The following is a 23,364-nucleotide window of genomic DNA, read 5'->3' as shown; positions in this document are numbered from 1 at the left end:
TTAATCTCAATTTTTTTAATAACGATTAATTTTTTGAGTTAAGTGCATGAATCGACAGCCCTACTTAGAACTAAAAGGTTTGCACAGAAGCCTGCATCTGCCTGAGACCAAGATGGGTTTGAGGTGATAGCACAACCTCAATCAGCAACACAGGCTGGTGAATGTTGGTCATAGCAGGGCAGATGTAGTTCTCACAGCCAATTTCTGAAGCCATGCACCAGCCTTTTGTTAGCTTCTCCAAATCTCACCTGGTTATTGGGGTGAGGGATACAGAACTGGCCTGACCCCTGCACCAGTCTTCATGGATTGCCTGACACCTGCTCCCTTATGTGGCAGGTTGGCACTGGGAGAATGCTAAGTGAAGGCCACTGCTACCTCTAAACCAAAGGCTAGTGAAAAGCAACTGCCATGTTGCCTCATTAGGGCACTGAGTGAGGAGAAACACTGTCCTGCTGCAGTCGCCACACTTTACTGAATCAGTGGCAGGTAGCAACCCATATTCCTACTGTGGCAGCTATTGAGTATCAGTGCCCAATGCATTGTGGGATGCCCTCTGTTTCTGGATCATGGCAGGAGGGGCTCTGTGGAACTTGAACCTACAAGATAACTTGCACCAGAGGGCTGGTGCCAATCACCATGAATGATTGCACTCTCAGCAAATTTGCGGATGATACTAAACTGGGAGGAGTGGTAGATATGCTGGAGGGCAGGGATAGGATACAGAGGGACCTAGACAAATTGGAGGATTGGGCCAAAAGAAATCTGATGAGGTTCAATAAGGATAAGTGCAGGGTCCTGCACTTAGGACGGAAGAACCCAATGCACAGCTACAGACTAGGGACCGAATGGCTAGGCAGCAGTTCTGCGGAAAAGGACCTAGGGGTGATAGTGGACGAGAAGCTGGATATGAGTCAACAGTGTGCCCTTGTTGCCAAGAAGGCCAATGGCATTTTGGGATGTATAAGTAGGAGCATAGCGAGCAGATCGAGGGATGTGATCATCCCCCTCTATTCGACATTGGTGAGGCCTCATCTGGAGTACTGTGTCCAGTTTTGGGCCCCACACTCAAGAAGGATGTGGAAAAATTGGAAAGAGTCCAGCGAAGGGCAACAAAAATGATTAGGGGTCTGGAACACATGACTTATGAGGAGAGGCTGAGGGAACTGGGATTGTTTAGTCTGCAGAAGAGAAGAATGAGGGGGGATTTGATAGCTGCTTTCAACTACCTGAGAGGTGGTTCTAGAGAGGATGGTTCTAGACTATTCTCAGTGGTGGAAGAGGACAGGACAAGGAGTAATGGTCTCAAGTTGCAGTGGGGGAGGTTTAGGTTGGATATTAGGAAAAACTTTTTCACTAGGAGGGTGGTGAAACACTGGAATGCGTTGCCTAGGGAGGTGGTGGAATCTCCTTCCTTAGAAGTTTTTAAGGTCAGGCTTGACAAAGCCCTAGCTGGGATGATTTAATTGGGGATGGGTCCTGCTTTTGAGCAGGGGGTTGGACTAGATGACCTCCTGAGGTCTCTTCCAACCCTGATATTCTATGATCCAGGATCCAGTTTGTGTAGTCTGCCTGAACTAAACGCTGTAAAGCTCACCCAATCCCTATTTAGAAACAAATTAACACTGATGGCTGGGTCTTATGGTTAAAGCGGTGGCCTGGGCTCTGGGTTCCACCCCAGACTTCCTATGTGACCTTTAGTGAGTCGCTTAATATCTTTGTACCTCCATTCCCCACTGGTTATAAAAGGGGTGGTCAACTTCTCACAGGGTGTTGTGAGGATACATTCATTCATGTTTGTGATGGTGCTTGTAAATATCTAGCTAAGGTAAATTATTTCCCTTTGCAATCAGTTTTAGCTTGAAGTACAAACTGTCCCAAAAGCCATTCGGCCAAGTAAGACACAGTTTGTCTGTCTAATACATTTGGCAATTGAGAGGATCACTGCCACCACTACCAAAAAGGAATGCCCTGAACGTGGGATTTTTCAAAAGCACCTAACATCAACCTAACCATTGGAGCAGAGTTAAGCCATTGCTGAGAGCTTTTGAAAAAGCCCATGCTTAACCCTTTGTAGTTAATACTGAGGTGAAAAACCATGTGTCTGGTCTCCAGCCACGTAGATTGGGAATTCATTGATCTAATGTAGGATGTTTAGTAACTTGTCTGCATAAATAACATCTCTTACACTCAGAGACAGAAATGACCTCATAGGTCATCTAGACCATGCCTCATTCCAGAGCAGTATCAGTCTGTGTGGTGTATGTTCCAGTGCTTTGTACTGACTAGTGTTGCTATGTCCTTTTCTGTTTTAATAATAAAGCTCAGTCTTTAAGGAAGGTTGATGAACAGATGTGACTTGCAGAATTATTTTTTCCTATATAAAAGAAAAAAAAATTTTTTTGTTTATGTTGTATCAGAGGCCATGGTGAAACACCAATTTTATAAAAACTTTTTAACCACGGGAAGGATTAGCTCTGCTTCTCATGTACCATACTTTCATCCTGAAATTCTTACTGTTTGTTTTTAATGGAATGTGCAAATGCCAACAGTTTAATAATCTGAAATACAACTTTAATTTTGCTTCAGTAACTAGTTATCACGCTTCCTTCTAATGTCATTTGGTGTATGCTAGCCAGGGGGAATCTTTTGAATAGATTGTAGACACACTTACACCATTTTAGACTTCCCTCAAGGAAGATCAAGGAGTTTCCAAGCAAACTTTTCCTAAAGTATTATTTCAGTTCAACATATAGGCAGAGGTTTGGGTTACTTTTTATAAAAACTCCTCATAACCTAATGAAACTGTCACTTATGCCTATCCTATTGTAGCTTGTCATTATATCTCCTTAGCTAGTCAGATGACTTTGTCTTCCCTCTGTAATAATTGCTTTCATGTAGTTAGTATGCTTGAGGAATTCTGCCAAGTCTTGCTACTTGTGGTCACTGTCTCTTGAGGTGGACATCATTATCTAGAGTGGGGTAGTAATCTACAGGGAAGCCTGAAGAGTTCTTAAACAATGTCTCCCCTGTATGAGGAACAAATAGATTTTCTTCAGCACCAATCTCTCAGGGGCTCCCTTTCCTATTTCAAAAATTCCTATAATCAGGCCAATTTAAGGAAAGTCACTATTTAAAATATGTGAGCGTTCCCATCTGTCTCACATGCCATGCACCAACATACACGGCATCAGAATCTTGGACTAACTTCATGTATTTATCAGTAGGATTCCAGACTCTGTGCCCTAGGGCAACATCCATGACCATCTGCAGCAGAAGTTCTAGGGGTTTGGCACCGAGACTGATAGTCCTTGTCTTGGCCTGAACAGGCCGAGTGCATGCCTTCACCCATATCCATGTGCCACCACGAGCAGGACTGAGGCGTTCAAGTGCATCACAAGTGGCAGCATTAGGTTGCCATTTTACGAGCAATTTATTTATGAAACTCCTAGAGGAGAGGAAGCTACACAGAGGTTTGGCGCCACAGACCAAGGTGAACACATTAGTAAGCAGTAAGCTGGTCGTGCAAACCAGAGAGCAATATGGAGATGAGGGGAAGGTGCATTGTCTTGCCTAGATAGTAGTGAATGTTCAGAGTGAGGAAACAGATAGGTTGGGAGGGGAAGAATCTCTCCAGGTTCCCCAAATAACACATTGCCATTTTTATACCAAAGGGGCAGGGCACTAGACTAGTGGGCACTTGTGTAAATCAGATGCCCTTTGAACGTGTGGAGTTACCACATCCCTTGTCATTGCATGGTAGAAAATGCAATGATGAAGACAGTACTTAGCTGTCTGAGTATGAGGCTGAATTAAAATTTGGGTACCTGCTGCTGCACTTGACACCTATGAAGGTTCATGTGAAATTGGTGCCATGTTTTTCAAAACAATCCTAAGCAGCAGGCAAGCTGGGTGTGCCCATTGCAATATATGTATTCAACAAGTGCAGGGAAGGAGCTGAAAAATGTGGTTGTCCGGATCTCTCACACAGCCCCTCCTCCCCCAAATACTTGGTTTTGAGTTAAGACAACACACACCATCCTTGATGATAATTGTATCTGTAAGATGATGCTAACCAGTTCTGCCTTGATTACAGATGGCACATAGAGCTGTGTTCACATATCTGGTTCACATCTGAGAACTAAAAGCAGCTTAATTGAACTAATCTACTTAACACAGGTCAAAGGAAAAACAGCTTAGCTGTTAAAACCTAAGGCAGTCTTAGACATTCTTCACACTAGCAAATGCCACCTCCTGCACCTGCATACCTTCATATATTTCCAAAGATAACTATCTTCCATAGAGTCTGCCCCTCGGGCCAGTTGCTTCTCTCATTCGTTATCCCTAGGCATACCCTTAGAGTTTTCAGGAACTGTCTGTTTAATGTAGCTATGAAGAGTAAAGGGATAGAGCTGCACAGTATGGCATAGCTTTCTATTGTCTTCTTATACTAATACTCATCCCCTCTCCCAATAGAGTGCAATAGCTCACTCTCCTGTCAGCCATTCTGCTGTCTACTGGAAAATAATTCTCGAGGTACACAGTGTATTATTAGTCAAGTCGTTTCTTTTAATCCAGTGGGGACAGTTGAAATACTGCTCCCTGTGAGGCTTGCAGAGGACACACAGTCTGTGAAATCTTGTGAGGAAGTTGAGGAAATCTGCATTACAAATAGCTTGTTCCTTCTGCTAAGGAATGCCTGAGAGCTACTGAGCATACTGCATTTCTCAACTGACTCCCCTCAAGGATTTTGATGCCTAGGGGATGGTTCATATGTACTGAATTTAACACATATCGCTGTTCATGCGTTTCATTTTTAGCCTCATTATCACAATACACCAAAAATCACCACCAAAGGTTGTTTTGTTTGAGTTTTTCCACATTTAGCGGGTTCGATTTGTATCAGGTGCAGGATTCAGTCAAGGTGGCTGACAAGTTGATATGTCCCCGTTGCTTGCCAGGGCGACTCACCTATGACAAGAGCATGTAGCTGAGGGATCACCAGGGCTTGTGCAGCCCATGGTTTGGGGCAGACCTTGACAGCTCCCAGGATGAGAACTTTTCAATGATGTCACCTCCACCTCCAAAGGCCCAGCAGGCCAGAGAGAAAAGACACTCTGTTCTACTTGCTCCGAGCTGTATACAAAGGCTGAGCTGAGTAACTTTAGGCCTATATTTTCACACTGCCTCTACTTTTGCACCTGTCGTTTGGCTTCCCTAATCAATCATAGCAAAACTACTACAACTTTGGCATCTACCAAATTGCCCTTGGAAATCTGGCTGCTTGGGCGTGACGTTATTGCTCTAGTAGGAGTCAGGCTTTTCCTCTGTATTGGGCTTATCAACATGTGTTAGAACAGAATATCATTTCCCAGTGCTAACTTACACGATGTTAACCATGAGTTAGCACTGAGTGGAAATAGGGACTGCCATATTTAATAGTGTGCAGGCTGGTTGCAATTAACTTAGGACCACATCCTTTTGAGACAACAAAAGTCCTCTCAAACACTTTCCATTCTTGAAGGATTCCCCATCTCTGCCTTCCTTATATTGGGTCTCACACGAGGGCAAGACAGAAGCTAGAGACAGGATGAAACTGTGTGAATTCTTTGCAAGGTTTGACCACAAGTAAGCCTGGCTTTGTCACCTTTCCTCCTGAGACAGGATCACATTGATTTAAATGCAACTAGCCTTTAATAGTGGCAATCAGCTACTTTCAGAAGTGGCTCAAATGCTCTTTAAATGCAATATATGCCCTCCCGCATGACATTCAGCACATAAGTTAAAAAAAAAACAGTGTCAAATGTGACCTAACAAAAACTCGTAAATAGCACTGGGTAGTGACAGGGAATTACTGTGGGTGGATGTAGCATCTGACCACTAAAAATTCACTGAACATATAAACAACCAATATAACTTGGCATATGACCTGTGAAGTCTAAATTGTATTAGCACTCGCTTTGGAGCATGTCTTTCTTGACCATATTAATGAGTTTTTTATGGACCAAGGCATCTGATATCCCTGCACTAGTGCATTTGGTATTTGAGGCCTTCTTGGTCTCGAAACCTGGATGACACATAAAATAACTACTGGGAACTGCATTAAACGATCAACAGCTACTACCTTGTTGCTAAAGGATTTTAAGGAAGAGCTTGGGCGGGGAAGCATTAGGAAAGAGTCCACTTGCTTTGAAACTGATGCTACTAACTACAAAGAGGTAACTTTGTTTAAGGAAGGCTTACAGAGGGAAGTTATCAAAGGCGTAAAAGAGTTCAGTGCCCAACTCCCATTGAAAGCTTAATTCTCCTTTGTGCCTTTGAAAAATGTCCCCTACTATTTGACTGTGCAGTAGTGTAATTTGAAAGAGCTGCCCCTGGGAAAGACTCACATCCAGAGGTTATGAGAGCCCCAAACTCAAACGATAAATAATATTTATACAGTGATTCCATCTTTACAAACATTTACCAGTTAACCCTCTCAACCCTGGGGCAATAGGGATGTAAGTCTGGCATTTGCTATCATCATCACTCTTATACATATGAGGGCAGAAATCTGAAATGTTTTGCAGTGGCCTGTCTCTGAGCTGGGACGGGAATTCACAAATTTCTGGTTTCTACTGCTGTCCTCAAGCCTGCTGCCCTCGCCATGCCTGTATCAGAACAAGAGCCTGGAAATGTTAACACAAGTAGGGGCCTGGTTTTCTGCACTGTCACAGAACAGAGCTTGGAGGAAAGGTGCAGCTGTTAGGTTATCACAGATTTAGAACACCTCAGCTATATCGCCTAAAATGGCAAAATTAAGAGACTACAACAGAGGGGAGCAGTCTAACTTGTGCAGAAGGCCAGCACACGTCTCACTTCAACCCTCCAACGGGGGGCGTTTGAGGTGCGATTCTAGTGCAGAGGGCTGGAGAGGATTTAGTTAAGTCTTCCCTAGAGCTACAATGCTGCTGTCTAAAAACAACTTTGATCCTCAGCTGCCGTAAATTGTCTTAGATGATTGAGGATCCGGCCCCCTATTTATATATAGGGAGTTCTCACAGGTGGAGGTAGAAGGCATGCTCTTCTCCATACTACTGAAGTATTTCCTGGATACAAGAGCTTCCTCGTTCTACTATGATCTTTACAGACCCCCCCCCCCCCCCCCCAGGCTGATGATTTGTGTGACCACACACGTGATATGGTCTAAGCACAGGAACTGAAACAAAGAACTACTCCAAGCTATTATTACCTTAGGGCCTATGAGCCTTAGTCAAGGACCCCAAAGTGCTGTACAAACAGAGATCAAAAAGCTAGTCCTAGACTCCCTTTGTGATCTTGGGCAAGTCACTTTACCTTTTTATGCCTCAGGGACCTCCACTTTAAAATGAAGGTGATAATTTAGCACATAAGACTGTTTTGATGCTTAACGAGTTGGGGTTTATAAAGTGCTAATCAGTAGTATATGATCCTGGATTCCCTTGTGTGTATAGAGAAGGGGCAGGGAAGCTGCCTTTGTAGTGTTCATTTACATGAGCCATATTTTTGTAGGAATGGGAGCTCTGTATTTATTTTGCAAAGCAATGAAATCAAAGCTCCAATTGGTGTTCTATGTATCAACTCTATCCGCACCCAAATACGGTTGGGGTTTGAAGACACAAACAACTAAAAAGTGTTACTGTAAAGGATGTTACAAAAATCCTTTCTTTCTTAACAGTAACCATGTTATGTGGTCAAATGCAGTCACTGTCATTTGAAAAAAAGAAAAGGAGGACTTGTGGCATCTTAGAGACTAACCAATTTATTTGAGCATAAGCTTTCGTGAGCTACCGCTTGTCTCTACGGTGCCACAAGTCCTCCTTTTCTTTTTGCGAATACAGACTGACACAGCTGCTACTCTGAAACCTGTCATTTGACAGGTCACTATCTACCACTAGAGTATGGTACCTATTGGTAAATGTTATTGAACCTGGCCCCAGTTATGGGTACTGACCACTTTTTGAAATTCTGCCGCTTAGATTTTAAGGATTGTTTCAGTTTTAAAGTGTTGTTAGTTTTAAAAACACTGTAAAAAATAAAACAAATACAGCAGCCAGGATTATTTTATATTCTACACACTTGCTATGCTGAAAGGCTAGGCACTAATAGTTCAGAAAATGTAGCCCACTGCAAATATAAGAGATTAAAATCTTTTAGGGATGAATGTAAGAAATTTGGTGTGGAAGAAAGGGCAAGGTTTTATTTTCATTGTGATTAAGTCCATGTTAAGCAAGAAAATTTGGAGTCTAAAACTTAAAAAGTGTGGTCTGTGTGCACACACACCTTTAAGCAGACCAACGTCTATCATATACTCAGCATAATATTGTCTGTTCTGGAGCGTCAAACAGATAATTTATAAGACATTTTCTCTGTTACAGTCAGCAGTGAAGTTCCTTTGAAATATTTTCAGCTCCTTAGCTGTAAAACAAATTTCACAAAATCAGCTTGCTAGAAAGGATTTGCGAGTAATCCACACTTTCATTCATCCTCAACCTTTGCTCACAAAGAACAGACTGTTGTAAGGCCGTGTTTGAGCGATTACTGAGTACATAATGCCTGTTGCATTTAATTCCAACATTCAGCATGTTAACATTAGCCAATATTCACACACACACCCCAGTTTGTAAACCCGCTGCTTTTCCAAGCCCTTTGGTTTGATGTTGTGACTTTCATATGCAAGGCAGACCAAATTTGCTTCTCTATGTAGTTTATTCTATCTCCTGTGGGTAGCATGTACCAGCTACGAGGATGTGGATGCATGACTGAGCCAAAGCATTCCCTTCATACACACATACAAATTCCATTCATTTCATTGAGACTTACATGTGTATCTGAAGGCAGACTTTAGCTGTCTACTAACCACTTTCCTTTAGATTCCTTTCACATTAACTTACTAGAAACATTCAACTTTATTCATAGTAAGGAAAACTGCATCAATTAATATAACACAAAGGTTGACAAAGCAATATGAATATTGCTAATACAGTAAGAATTGTAGGTCAGTGAAGCAAGTGATGTTTTTGTCTCTCTTGATTCGTGCACTTCTCCCTTCTATATAGTACAAGTTAGAATTTTAAGAGCAAAAGGCTGGGAATTTGAAATTACAGATGAAACTTCAAAAAATATGTGTTTTAAACTATACCTTTGCCAGCTGAGGGCTTGCATTTGGGCTTGATTAGGGGAAAAGTATCTGGGGGGAAAATGGAGCAGAACATATGTTATATGCTATTTAGGCTAGGAGCAGAACGTAAGTTACATGCCTCTGTTTGTCTTGAACACAGATGTGTGCGTGCAGATATGGTTGTGAATGGGGTTTCTTATCTGTGCATCTGACACACATGTTTAGAGATCAATCTGTTCCTATGCCCTAATTGGCTCTTTACAAGTTTGAATCACATTCTGCCTCTCAGATCCAGGACTCACTCCCTAGCTAGTTTCTCACAGGTACTATCCACTGTCATTAGCATTCTATGACAAAGAGCAAATCTCTAGCTGAACAATATATTTGGTATCATTTCTTATACCGTTTGTCCTGGTTGTAATCACACCTTGCATATGGATTCACAGTAACAAAGACCATCTGCGGAATTCTAGACCACTCAGCCTAACTTTGATACCTGGAGAGTTACTTGGGAACAAATTATTAAACAATCAGTTTGTAAACCCTAGAGGATTATAGGTTTATAAGGAATAGCCAGCATAGACTTGTCAAGAACCAATCATGACAGACCAAGCTATTTTCCTTCTATAACAGAATTACTGGTCTAGTGGATGAGGAGCAGTAGACAAGATAGATCTTGGTTTTAGTAAGGCTTTCAATACAGTCCCACATGACATTCTCATAAGCAAAACTAGGGAAATGTGGTCTCGATTAAATTATTATAAGCTGGGTGCACGAGCAGAACTGTTGAAAGACCACACTCAAAGACTAGTTATCAATAATTCATTGTCAAACTGGGAGGCCATATCTAATGGGGTCCTGCAGGGGTCAGTCCTGTTCACTATTTTCATTAGTGTCTTTGATAATGGAGTGGAGAGTATGCTTAAAAATATACAGATGACACCAACCTGGGAGGGATTACAAGCACTTTGGAGGACAGGATTAGAATTCAAAAGGACCTTGACAAATTGGAGAATTGGTCTGAATTCAGCAAGATGATATTCAATAAAGACAAGTGCAAAGTACTTCACTTAGGAAGGAAAAAATCAAATGCACATCTACAAAATGGGGAATAACTGGCTGTCAATACTGCTGTAAAAGTGGATGAAAAATTGAGTATGAGTCAACAATGTGATACACTTGCAAAAAAGGCTAATATCATTCTGGGGGATGTTAACAGACTTGTTGTATATAAACAGGAGGTAATTGTCTGTTCCACTCAGCAGTGGTGAGGCCTCAGCTGGAGTACTGCGTCCAATTCTGGCCACCATTCTTTTGGAAAGATGTGGGAAAACTGGAGGGAATCCAAAGGAGAGCAAGAAAGGTGATGAAAGGTTACATAAACTGGTCATGTTTAGACCTGAGAAACTAAAGACTGAGGGGGGACCTGAAAACAGTCTTTAAATACATTAAGGGCTGTTATAAAGAGGGCTGATCAATTGTTCTCCATGGCCAGTGAAGGTAGGACAAGAAATAATGGACTTAATGTGCAGCAAGGAAGCTCTAGGTTAGCTATTAGGACAAGTGCTCTAAATACAAAGGGTAGTGAAGCATTGGAATAGACTTCCACAGGAGGCTGTAGAATCTCCATCATTGGAGGTTTTTAAGAGCAGATAGGACAAACACCTGTCTGGGATTGTCTAGGTTTATGTGATCCTGGTTTAGCACAGCAGGCTGGCATAGATGACTTCTTAGGGCCCTTTTCAGCCCTACATTTTGGTTATTCTAATTCATAAAAGTATTGTGTCTTGCAACATTTTGTGGTTGGGGATGCTGCATTTCATGCCATGCGGTGTCTCGGTGAAACACAAGGCTAGCACCAGGTAGCTTGTCAGCTCTGACATCCCACATCTTAGAAGACATGCCGCAGTGCATAAACCAGAGAACCTTCCCTTCGCTGAGAGAGGCACCACGTCTTCTCGAAGTGCTGCAGGTCTTTCTGTTACATAAGCTGTTTCCATACAGTGTGTTCTCTCTTACTGTACCTACCCAATGTTCAGAAATTCTTCAGTTCATATTGTTCTGAGGTTTAAGACAATGGAGGCTTTTTTTTTTTTTTTTTTTTGCAGTTCTGTTAGTAACTTGGGTGGACATATGCAAGTAAAGACTACTGCTACTGCACACGAGTGAGTCAGCAAAAATGTATTGTTTTATGGCTTCATTGTTCTGCAAACTCTCACCAATCCCCATGCTGTCCAGGAGCAGGACTTTAAGAGTACACTGATGCAGAAAAGCATGGGAGCCTGAATGCTGCCAAAGTAAACAGAACCAAACAGTACCAGTCTACTTAAACCCTGGCAGGTGGGCAGAACCAACCACAACAACTGAAACAAGGGATCCAGGCTTCTCCTTTTCCACAGGCAGGGTGCTGTTCACCAAGAGCAGAAGCAATACAAGCTTCCTGACACAACTCCAGCAATGTACCTCAACCCTGACTTGCAAGGAGTACTTCTAGACTGAGAAGGGTAGTTCAGTCTCATTGCACGTTTGGCCCTCAGTCTCTCTGCTGAGACAGCCAACAAGGGTGTTAATTATAGCCAATTGTAATGGGTGCCTCCTCAGGAATCCACATCCCAGGATTGACCTCCTGGAGCCAGGCAGGGCATTTTTGGCAGACAGAGACTACATGTCTGGAACTCACTTTGTCTTGGGGAATGCTCTCAACCTTGGCAATTTTTAGACTGTATTACAAGATGCATTTGTTCGCTTTGACTTCTTAATTTGAATCCAGAGCGAGGGTAGTTTTTTCATCAGTGAGTGTGTGTGTGTCGGGGGGGAGCGAGGGCATGGTGTGTTTGATCTATGCTAATTGTTAGAAGCAAGTGTTTTTCATTCTCGTAAGCTATACCTAGATACGGCAACAACAAATGCAATATGCGGACGTCCACAAGGATACTCATCCTCTAGCATCTGAGTCCACCAGCTCATTTCAAATAGGCCACCAACCAGTCTTCAGATGGTAATGACTCTCCATTACTAGTGACTTCATCACATGCTGGATAAAAGAAAAAGCCTTAGCGTTCCATTCCCAGTCCACACAGCCACCTAGGACCCCAGGTTGGTTGGTTATTTTAAAATGATCTGAGTCCCATTGACAGTGACCCTGGAACTATTCAAGTTACTGTAGGGTTTAACGGTGCACAACCAACTGAAATCTAATTAAAAAACCCTGAATAATTTATCAAAATAATAATACTTGGCCTTTATATAATCTGTATGAGCTGTAACACAATTGACTAAGGACTGGTATTATAGATTCTATAGCAGATGCCAAAAATATATCAAGATGAACACACTGTAATCAGCTACCCAACAACAAAAGAAGAAATCTAGCCAAAATGTTTGGCAAATTATCCCTTGTCATTTCTCCATGCAAATATTTAAAAGCCACACACAGACAGTTATGTATAAAATAATTTATTACCATAATAAATAAAATTAAACTTTTTTTTTACAAACAGTATTTGTGCTTGTTTAAAAATGTTGGGAAGGGAATATTAATGTAGGTGACTGCAACTTTATTTGAACATTCCAAAACAGGAGATATACAATATATCTACTGGCAGCTTCTCTGCTGACCACAAAAATAGTGTCTACCCATTCTTTCTTTTTAAATTCATGCTTGATTGGACAAAGTGACAAATGCAAAGAAAAAGAAACGAGAGAGTGGGTTTCTGAACAGATGAAAACAAGGGAAATACATTGAAAAGCGCCAGAGCAACTGCATAACTGCATATCGATAAAGTGTCCATGCAGTGGTGGCTAAATATTTAACCGCAGACAGATTTCCAACAGATGTACAAATATTGATTCTATGTAGTACAGTAATATAGCACGTTCATTAGAAAAAGTCATATTTCTTTATATAGCAGTTAATCCTGATACAAGATTATTGAACTTCCCATCTACAGCTAAAGTGATTCTTTTCCTAATTTAGTGACGTATTCAGTGGGAATATGACCAAAAAAATAAAGTCACCAGTTTTTCAGAGCAGTTTCATGAAAAGCCCAAGCTACTTCATTAACATTGGGCATTTAAATCCAGTTACAGAGACGCTCTGGGATTACACATCAAACGTGTTTACACAACACTCCATCAGTTTGAAACAAATAACAGCTGCAGGTAAAGTCACATCAGCTTTATTGAAGTGTAAAAAAAAACCAAAACAACAATCTAAACACAAACACTTCGGCAATAGATGTGTCAGCTCCCTGATATACAAAAGTGTTTAGACAATGATGTTTTGTTTGGGGGAAAAGGGCTGCTGGAGTAATTTATTTAACTAATAAGAAGGCAATAAGTAATTACTTACAAGTGACTTCCATTAGACTTAGAAAGCTAATCAAAGTGCTTTATATTTAGACAACACTGTAAACACTACAGAACTGAATCACAGTTTGAACTCACTTATGAAAGGTCTTAAGGCTAAATGTTGAACGTTTTATTGCAAGAAGCTTTATTTTTAATTAATTGAACCAATGTTCACCACAACAATGTGGTCTAGAACAAGAGTACAGTAAACCTCAGTACTTACTGTACCTCACATTGAATTTGCGGGGCGTTCTTTATTACTCAGAAGTGCAGATGACATACAGACTTTGTTATTGCCTATACACTCACAGGAGATAGCCTTTAGCTACTGGCTTCCTCTGTGTCGAAGTCAAGAATTCAGAGGCCAACATAGCAAGTGCATTTCTACCCCTAGTGCTAGGGTAAGAAAATAGAGGTGCAGTGACAAGAAATGTTTAAGACTCAAGTCATGGAAAGACACTTTGCCCCATGGTAAATATAGTATTCTCAGCACCTTTGAGACAGCACCTGGTTCCAGAAAAAGAACACATTTATTCTGGACTCCATCCTCGGGGAGAAACCACAAGAACCAGTACTAGATCAACTTTGCTTTAGAGATACAATGAATGGCAACAAGCTGTGGATTATGAACCAGGTTCTCAGCAATTATGCCGAAGTGTTTTTGAGCCTCATGTGTGTCTCCAATTTCTGGCTGTCACAATGGTTGCCAGATATCATCGCAATCATAGTGTCATAAGCTAGTCAGGTGAATAAACTTTAGGCCTAGCAGAGAAACCAAAGAAACGCTGTGGCCTGAAAAGGTTAATGATCAATAAAAATGTACCGGGCTAGAATATTTCACTGGACACCTACTGGGGAAAACTTGTGTTCCCTTCTTGAACCTTTATCATTAAATGAAGGATGTGCTGTTGACTGATATACAATCCATAGACTTATCTATACATACATATATATAATATGTATGTGTGTATGTATGTATACATGTTATCATATACACCGAAATTTATATAGTAAAGACAAAAATCGTGTTTTAAGTTGTTCCACAAACTTATCAACACAGAGTCAAAAAAAAATCACCAGGATATTCACAGCAAATAACTCTTTCAGCTCATTAAAGTGAAGTACTGTAGAAGTAGAACATCACCTTCGCAGATGTTAAACTGGATGTTCTCTGGAAAGCTGGACAGCACTGTAAATGAAATTTAAAGCAAGAATAATGTTTATAACAGCATACATGTAATATCAGACAGACGGAAATGTATTTGAACACAGATTTTTTTAAATCATATAATGCCTAGGGTACTTTACATAATTTAAGTACTGACTCTTAAAACCTGCCATTTAAACCAAAACACATTATTACTTTCTCTGAACTACCTGCATTCCACTTCCAACCTAACTGCAACTTTAAAGGAAAAAAATCAGGTGTGAAACGGCTTTCTGCTGATTTGAAGATTATTCAGCGAGTTGTAAAACTGCAGCAGCACTGTGCCAGAAGATGGTGAACATTGTTTTTGTAGCATTTACAAAGGTTTGGTGGTTAATAGAATTTGATATGTAGGATTCATCCATTTCTAAGATGAATAAAATGAGGACATTTTAAAAATAGTTTGAAAGAAAAAAGATCACAAAAATTTATCTAATACATAAGGCAGCAGAGAGAAGCAAAATCAAAGAACAAGAAATAACAATTCAGAGCCTTGATTTCACTTCAGGAACATATAAGTCTTGTTGACTTCATGGCCCAATGGAAGGTCTGTGTGTATGTATCCAAAAACTGAACGTGGTCCTAAACAAACACTTTTTTCAAAATGCTCTTACAATATATGGGAATCATTGCGGGTTGTAACTATATCCTACAACTAGTCTGAGTAGCTGATGGTTCACATAGCCTTAATGAGCCAGCGTCTGATCTGTTACAGCGGTGTAAATCTGGAGTACATGACTTCACGTACTGACTTCAGATGACTTCAGTGCTGACTTGAAGTTGATACTTCGAGGGTCGATACTCTGGATTTACATGGGTGTAACAAAGCTACATTTGGCCCATACAGTCATTAAACATTAACCATAATTCTAAAGCACATCATAACTCGCAAAGTCTTCACAAACCATAGAATGCTACAGGTAGGTTCTGTTCTTCAAACACCAGTTAGTATAGCGCTCATGGTTCCATGACTGTGTAATACAAAGTTGGAGGACCTCAGACAGTAATAATTTAGCCACAAGAAGTGCAGACCCATGTCAATTTAGTTTGATCTCCCATTCTGGAGGTACCATAATTACAGAGCTTTTGGGTTCTAGCCCTGCCATTCCTACGTTAGGCACTCAAAATAGTCACTAAAATTTCCCTGAGAGGCCTACACAAATGTCATTTGGCTGACTGAGTGGATTGAATTAGATATCAGCTAGGCAGGGCCTGATAACTGTGATTGTGTCTCTAACTCTCTTCTACCTATATTGTAGTACTTCTGGAAGCAGCTACCTACTAGAAGGCTGTATAGTTTCCTCCTAGCCCACCAAATAGAAACATGGGAAATTATATTTTCCAGTGGAAGATGGATGGGTAAAATTTTCAGGAGTGCCAATGTCCCTTTGATTTTCAATGGGAATTAAGCATTTTTGAAAAAAATATCGAGAAAAACTTGTGTTTAGAAGATGAACTAATCCCAGTTAGAATGGATTTAGAAGGTAGATTCTTACCTGGGGCCAAAGAATTTGTTGGGACTTTCAGGACCCTCCATACCAATATAAGTTAATAATTCATTGTCTCAAAGAGTGTGATTTAGGCTTTAAAAATTAATATGACAAATATCACAGATGATTTAATAGTTATATTGATTTTAGAGTCTATGAAAAGTCACTTAATGGTCTTGAACTGAAAAGTGTGTTTGTGTTTATTTTGTTAATCACAACACAGTTATTACTTGTAAAGTAGATATAGAGCAGTAGTTACAATAAGTCTGCAAACATACGGTGAGTTTCTTTGTTCAAATAAAGCTTTCCTTAATACTGTGTCTCTTTGGTACAGGACAGACACCAATTAGCACTAGAGAAAACTAACCATGGAGTCCTAAATAAAGTGAGTAAAATGGCACCTGTGCCTCTACGTGAGAGTCACTGATATGTTTTTATTCTTTACTGACCTAAAGAATTGTTCCCACACAGCTGCTTCCCAAGAATACTGCAATTAACAGCAATATTTACAGACAGTGTGTCGTCAGAAACCCTTTCAAATGGCTTGTTTTCCCTTGCAACCCCATTATCTAATGTGAAACAAACCTTAAACCAAGATCACATCTCCTTTGGAAGTAAGTTTGTATTGTCAAAAGGTAAATGATCAAAAGTCACTACCCCTTGTCTATCAGACTGAAAGACCAGAAAATGTTATATCACATGTCAGATCCCTAAAGCACTGTTAAACCCAATGTTGGAGTATTTACTGCAACTGTATCCCTATCTATCAAGGCCAGGATGCTGGCTAAACTACCTTAGCTAATGATTAATAAATGATATTTACTAGCTTTGGTAAAGTGCTTGTATCTATGTGCACTAGCATTATGAAAACATGGTTTGGAAACAGTCCTTTAAGAAGCAGATTTCTTTTTTGTTGGGGGCATCCCTTGGCACTTGTATATACTAAGCATGGTCCTTTTATTTACCTTTTCCATTGATGTTCTAGCTAGGTTAGCAGAAGAACAATAACTAGATGTTGAGAGAAAACAGAGTTCCAACCATCTAAATTCTTAAAAAAGCCTCGTGAGAGCCTTTGACTGTGAACAAAGAACAGTATCAAAATAGAAACTTCTGAAGGATAATTCTATCTAGAACAATCAATGGCACAGTATATTTTCCTAATAGACTGGCAACCTGGTGAATGGGACATTGTCACTGATTCATTGCAATGCTTCATATTCTAAGAAGCACCATGTTCAAGCATACTTTATGCACAGTTCTTTGCTCTCTGGAGTTTATGTAAAAAAAAAATTAGGTATTGGAAAGCAAAACTAACAGTGTATAAGGGCATCTTTATGAATGGTTAGTTTTTGAGAATCCAGTATCCCTGCTGCTGGGGGTGTGGAGGACCTCATCTTCAATACAGTGGATAACTGAGGATTTTGCCCACTACAATTACTTTAATACCATGTGCTAGATTTTAAATGAAATGTAGGAAGTTTCAGGTTTTTTCCTCAAGTGATAATACATAATACCACCCACAGATCCCATTGGAAATTAAGTAGTGCATATTTCTTTGGAAAAGAAACCGAATAAACCTCCCACTTATTGTCACTTCATCATTGCAGTAGGAAAAGATACTGTGATATTTAACAGGTACACGTGATCAAGACAGCATCAGCCAAAAAAAACAAAAACAAAAAAGATTGCTAGAGAATTTAAGCACCCAGGCAAGTCCTTATGTATCTATACAAAAACTGAGCTGGTTACCTAAGGCATGCTCCAAAAACCTCTATGAGGTCACCTAATGCTTGCAGGAATGGCTGCTGTTTTAAAAATAATTATCCAACTATCATTAGGGTCGAAAAAAAAAAGATGCACCAATGAAGGAGATGGAAAAAAAAAAACTTTATAAACTGTACCCTGGCTGTCAAAAAGACTTCAGTGTCAGCTGCCATCTTGACATGAGGTTGCAATTCCTGTTACTGTACCTTTTTAGAGATAGGGAACATGCTTAATGAACTGGTCCCTCACTGGTTTTCATCAAGAAAGGCTAAATTTTAAATGGTTGGGGGGGGGGGGGTTATTTGTATGGTTTTTTGTTTTTTAAAAAAGAAACATCTCAGCTTGCTCCAAAAATGTCCTTTTCTGATTCTGGAGACTGGGGCCTTGATATTTCAAACAGCTCCTGTGGTGACTGAGAGCTTCTTCTTGAGGTTAATATCCTTAGTATCTCCGCAAGCTGTTTTTCTATACTGCTCATTTTTGTGTTTAAAGCCTTGATGTCGTCTTTCAGCTCATGTTTTACTTCCAGCATGGCAGCCTGAAGAGTCTGTTCTGGGATAGGGTAAAAAGAATGCTTGACCTCTGTAAGGACAGGACTTCGGTCCTGAGGGCTCCTTGTCTCCCCAACATTGTCCAAGCGCAAGTCACTTTTTGTAATGCCACTGTCACAAGAGTCTGTCTTCTTCAGTGTAGTCTCTCCTGAAGTTTTAGTTCTTTCCGGTAAAGTCTCCATGGATTCTGCTTTGGATACTTTGTTCCAGTCTTCCCCCTTTCCACAAGCATCTTTGAATTTGGCCCAGCCTTTGCGTCTTGGGTAGTCACCGGACACTTTGCACCCTGCATAGTCTGATGTAGGGGCCTGCAATTTGGCATGATCGGGCACACCGGATGTTGAAGCAGACTGGTACGAACCAGGGGTTGCAGGGCTCTCCCTTACCGTTACAATGTTAGCTTTCACAACAGTGCGAGAGTGCTCAGCTAGAATGTTGCCCTTTTCCACATCCAGGTCATCTGGATCCCTCCCCCTTTCTGCCGCTAGCCGGGCTTCTTTCTGTTGCCTGAATCTTTGAAACAGCCGACGGACTGGGTGGTCTGGTGGTAGAATCAGAGGCGCTTCATTCTTCCTTTTCATCCTCTCTTCTTCTTCACGTTTGACATCACTGATCTTCCGGAACACAATCTGCAGAGAAGAAACATATTTCACACTGTTATGAATTACATAAAGGTTACAGTGGGGAGGAAAGGGGAGAAGTGAAGCTTGATCTCTATTAACACTATTAGAAGCAAAATGCTGTTAACTACAGCAGCGACAAACATTTTTGTTAATGTTACTGCTTTTCACTATTAAAATAGCCATTCTCATGTGTTTCTGCCTACTCACCCTTGAGCTCACTTACTGCACATCACGTGGGCTATGTAATCGTTTTAGGTCAACTCGGCTAGCTAAGTGGTTTGTACAACCAAGATTAACTCATATCCATGCTCATTTACAGTAGTCTCTGAGGTACTTGACTGAAATTGCTTTCCCTTTTGCTTCCTTTTCTTGTTACACTTGTCGTATGAGATAAAGGTTGATAAGTCATTCTGGAGGATAAAAGGCGTTTGAGTAGATGGACAAAATAACAGAATGATTCTCTGAGTCTACTCTGCTCATTGGAATGGGGGAAGCTGCCAAGGAGCTAATTATTAGAGCTAGTTGGAAAAACTTCAAAATTTGAAATATTTTTGACCAAAAAAAGGGACACATTTTTCATAAAAGGTTATCCTGTTTTTTGACCAGCTCTACTAACAACAACTTCTTGATCCTGTGGGCTGATCTGTGCCAGCAACAGCCCTTGTCTAGAAGCTGCTCTAACTTACACTATGGTGGGTGGTCCCATACTGCTCACAGGAAGAATATTCCCCTCAATAACAGTAGACTCGTTATCACTGTTGGTATTTTCCAAGCAAGAAAACAGGGTGCACTCAAATCTGGTATTCAAGTAGTTTAGTTCCAAAATGTGATGTACATTAAGGCTGAGGTTTTCAAAGAGACCTACTACATGAGTTAAGTACGCAGCTCAAGGGAGTGGGGTGCCTAGTCCCCTTGGGTTCCTTAAAAAACCCCAGTCTAAAGTTATTGTAATACAGGAGAAAATATCCCTGAGGTTCTAAATATGAATTGAAACTGATTAAACAAACCCACCCCTCTGTCACAGAGGAATTTATATTAAAATACTCAGAAAAGGCACTGTTTTCGCACAACACCCAAGGTGAATGTTTTATGCTTGCTCTGCTAGCTCTAAAGCTCCTTGACATTCTCCTCAGTGTGGTGCAGGCATGCAAAAAGAGAGCTGCATTAATTTCTGGGTAGTTAGAAAGGAGAGGAAGTCAGTAGTGGAAGAATCATTGAATGTTTGCCAAGTAGGAAAGGACAAAATTAGTAGGAAAGGACATTTTATTTTCAAGCTTTAAAGGGGAGTCTAAACATAAACTAAGAATGACAAAGTGTTTGACAGTGTCCTTTCAGGAAATCGCAATAATTAGGAAACTCAGACAAAGGAGTCTAATTTGCAAAAGGAGAGGCATGACACCCAGGCAGAGTAAATAATTAATACAGTGCTCCAAAATAAGAGCTTGTCCACAGACAAAAGTTGCACCAGTTTAACTGAATTAAACCAATTTAGCTAAACTGATTTAACTTTGCACACGGATGCTCTGAGATCAGTTTAAACCTGATTTATACTGGCTTAGCACGTACCTGTCCCTCACAAGTGCAGTATGTACACAGATAAATTGGTGATGAGAAGTGGGCTAGAATCCCAACTACACCTAGGGAGGGCATATGGACTTCTGGTAGAGCTCGACATCAGCCCGCGGTTCCTGCAAACAGGGAGGGCCTCAAACTGTTTAAGCCTGGACATTGTAATTCAATTTGACAGTAAAAGTTGACCAAAGCTGCTACAAGTACATGCACGCAGGTGCTGAATCAACTGGTGACAGTTCTGGGAAGCAGCGGTATGTGCAAATCCTAGTTTGTGCAAGTTCTTGCATGCTGCACAGCAAAGGTATGCCAGGCTGCCGTGCTTCTGTACCAGAGTGACTGGAAGTTATGAACCAGCCCCAGAAGGTGGACGCTGTGGGGAAGGTTTTCAAGAGTGGGCAGTACCCAGCAGTTCCCATTGTTTTTCATTTAGGTACCTAAATGGGACCTGTTAAATGCTGAGCTCTTGAAAATGTGGCCACTGGCACAGTCTCCACATGGTGTGGTAGAGAGTCTCAAGCCCCAATGCACACCTATTCCTGTACTCCGAAAAGCACACGGTAAAACGGCGGGGGGTGGGGGTGGGAGGGAGACACGTGTAAAGAATGGGATGGTCTGAGACATCAGCTTATGCATGAGCTCATCCCCCTTATCGTAATCAAGCGCATCGCTACCTGTTTCAGTCTGCGAGAGGCAAGGCAGGGGAGCTAATATCTTTTATCAGACCAACTTCTGTTGGTGAGAGAGACAGTCTTTGGAGCTTACACAGAGCTCTTCTTCCAGTTACTGCTTAGGTGTTTCTCTAGGTCCCAGGCAGCCGCAGAGCAGCACTCTTATTAATGCAAAAATCAGATCCCCTGGACTCCCTGCCCTGTTCATCATCTTTTGCTGACATACCCTGTGCAGTACCCCGAACCCCTACTGAGCAGAATCAAACCCAAAATGTGTTGGTCTGGGGACTCCCCCTTAGGTTATTGTGCTGGCTCTTTTAGCTGAAGACGTGGGTAAGAAGCGAGATTCTGCTTTTTTAAATTTGTAAGAACGATGCCCAAATACACGTCAAAATATATCCGCTGCTCTGGCCGCTTTTCCAGTGCTGTGCTCTCTCACGGCTGCTCCTTACTAAACAGTTTGACTCCACTGAAGTTTTACGGTAACTGTGCAAAGCGAAGTGGTAATGAAAGAGGCTTTACAGGGCTGTATTTGGGGGTTTTGTTTGTTTGTGTTTGTTTTAAAGGGGATATTCAACTGTTTACAAAGAAACAAATGCAAATAGCTGTTTTGAGTGGATTGTTTTCTGATCAATTCTGAGGCAAAGAGGAAGATGGACAGACAGACAGAGTATATGGGGTCTAAAGGAAGATGCAAGATCTGGAAAAGGAAGTCGTTTTTATTTCAGCTTTTTTTTTTTTTCTAAAATTTTGCGTTGATTCCTTAGTGCAAAAGGGAGAGGTGCTTTTACAAAGTTGTCTTATCAAGCGTGTAACACAGCGGCCTGCATATTAGCTAGTTTAACTGAAATGACAATGATGCTCTATAATGGGCTGAAGATAACGAGCAAACTATATCGTGGTTCCTAGCAGCAACCCCCAGCCCTGTATTTCAGGCTCTACAAATGCTACATCGCTTGCTGTATTCGTTTTGCTATCGTTCACAATGAATTATAGGGGAAACATCCCATCCGTATGTTGGAAGATTTAGCATTTTTGCTTACCTAGAAGGAGATTATTGTAACAGCTTGCATACAGGGTATGAGATTTGATCACCCTTGAAAGCACAGTGCCACGGTGCCAGGACAGATGCTCCGCCCCTTAGATACCTGTTCAGTATTGCACAATTTTCTTGATGGATTGCAAGGATTTCAGCCTAGAACAACAGGTTACTGCCAATAGCACGAGGCAGGCTACTTAACGAGTATGAAATCCTACGCTCCAATTAAAAAAGGCCATTCTGCTAAATCAGTGACCAACCTACACCTGGGGTTAGCTTGTGCTTTTAGAAACTACAGCCTAAACTGGGGATGGGGGAGTGTGGAGCAGCTGCTCAGCAGGAGCTGGTCCTGGAAGCAATCCAGCTGCCTCAACCTAAATGCTGCTAGGGCCGGGGTTCTCCAACTTTTGTACTGGTAATCCCTTTCACAAAGCAAGCCTCTGAGTGCGACCCCCTTTCTAAATTAAAAACACTTTTAAATATATTTAACACCTTTATCAATGCTAGAGGCAACGCGGGATTTGAGGTGGAGGCTGACAGCTCACGACCCCCTGGGGGGTCCCGACCCCCAGTTTGAGAACCCCTGCACTAGGGGCTCTGCAGGAGCATGCAAGGAAACAAAGAGCTCCAGCCCCCTTTTATAGAGTGCAGGGGGACTAAACTATCCCACTCTCCTGCAGCTGCCACTATGGAAGGGAAGCCAAGGTCATGCTCTTTTCGGGAGTCAAGTACTGCTGCTGGCATTAGATGCGTGCGTCCTTTGCACTGCCCGCTGGATCTGAGGCTGGGCTCTACAAAAGGACGGAGGGAGTAGGCTTCTCCGTGTGGTTTCTCCAACCCTTCTTGTGCACCTGAGAGGGGTTGGTCACGGTCTGGTCTGTTGAGTTAAGCAGAGTAGAGAGGTGTGCTACATTTTGCTCGTTGAAATGAAAGCACAGGACAGAGTCGTGCTTGATGTGTTCCA

At 41.3% G+C, this 23,364-nt stretch overlaps 1 protein-coding gene across 4 annotated transcripts in view; it reads right to left on the bottom strand.

The window, feature by feature from the left end:
- Positions 1 to 12,604: 12,604 nt before the first annotated feature.
- The window catches only part of KCNH1 (potassium voltage-gated channel subfamily H member 1), a 314,873-nt gene continuing 304,113 nt past the window's right edge, over positions 12,605 to 23,364 (bottom strand). For 2 of the 4 annotated variants that reach the window (XM_048843090.2, XM_048843092.2), the window contains one exon: positions 12,605 to 19,127. In XM_048843090.2, coding sequence (XP_048699047.1) covers positions 18,285 to 19,127 — 843 coding nt within the window. In that variant the 3' untranslated portion in view covers positions 12,605 to 18,284. The remainder of the gene's footprint in view (positions 19,128 to 23,364) is intronic. The other 2 variants (XR_012667760.1, XR_007355670.2) reach the window with 2 other exon arrangements.

Source organism: Caretta caretta, chromosome 3, assembly GCF_965140235.1.
Source record: "Caretta caretta isolate rCarCar2 chromosome 3, rCarCar1.hap1, whole genome shotgun sequence".
NCBI classification, from domain to species: Eukaryota; Metazoa; Chordata; order Testudines; family Cheloniidae; genus Caretta; species Caretta caretta.
This window is presented reverse-complemented; position numbering and strand designations above follow the sequence as displayed.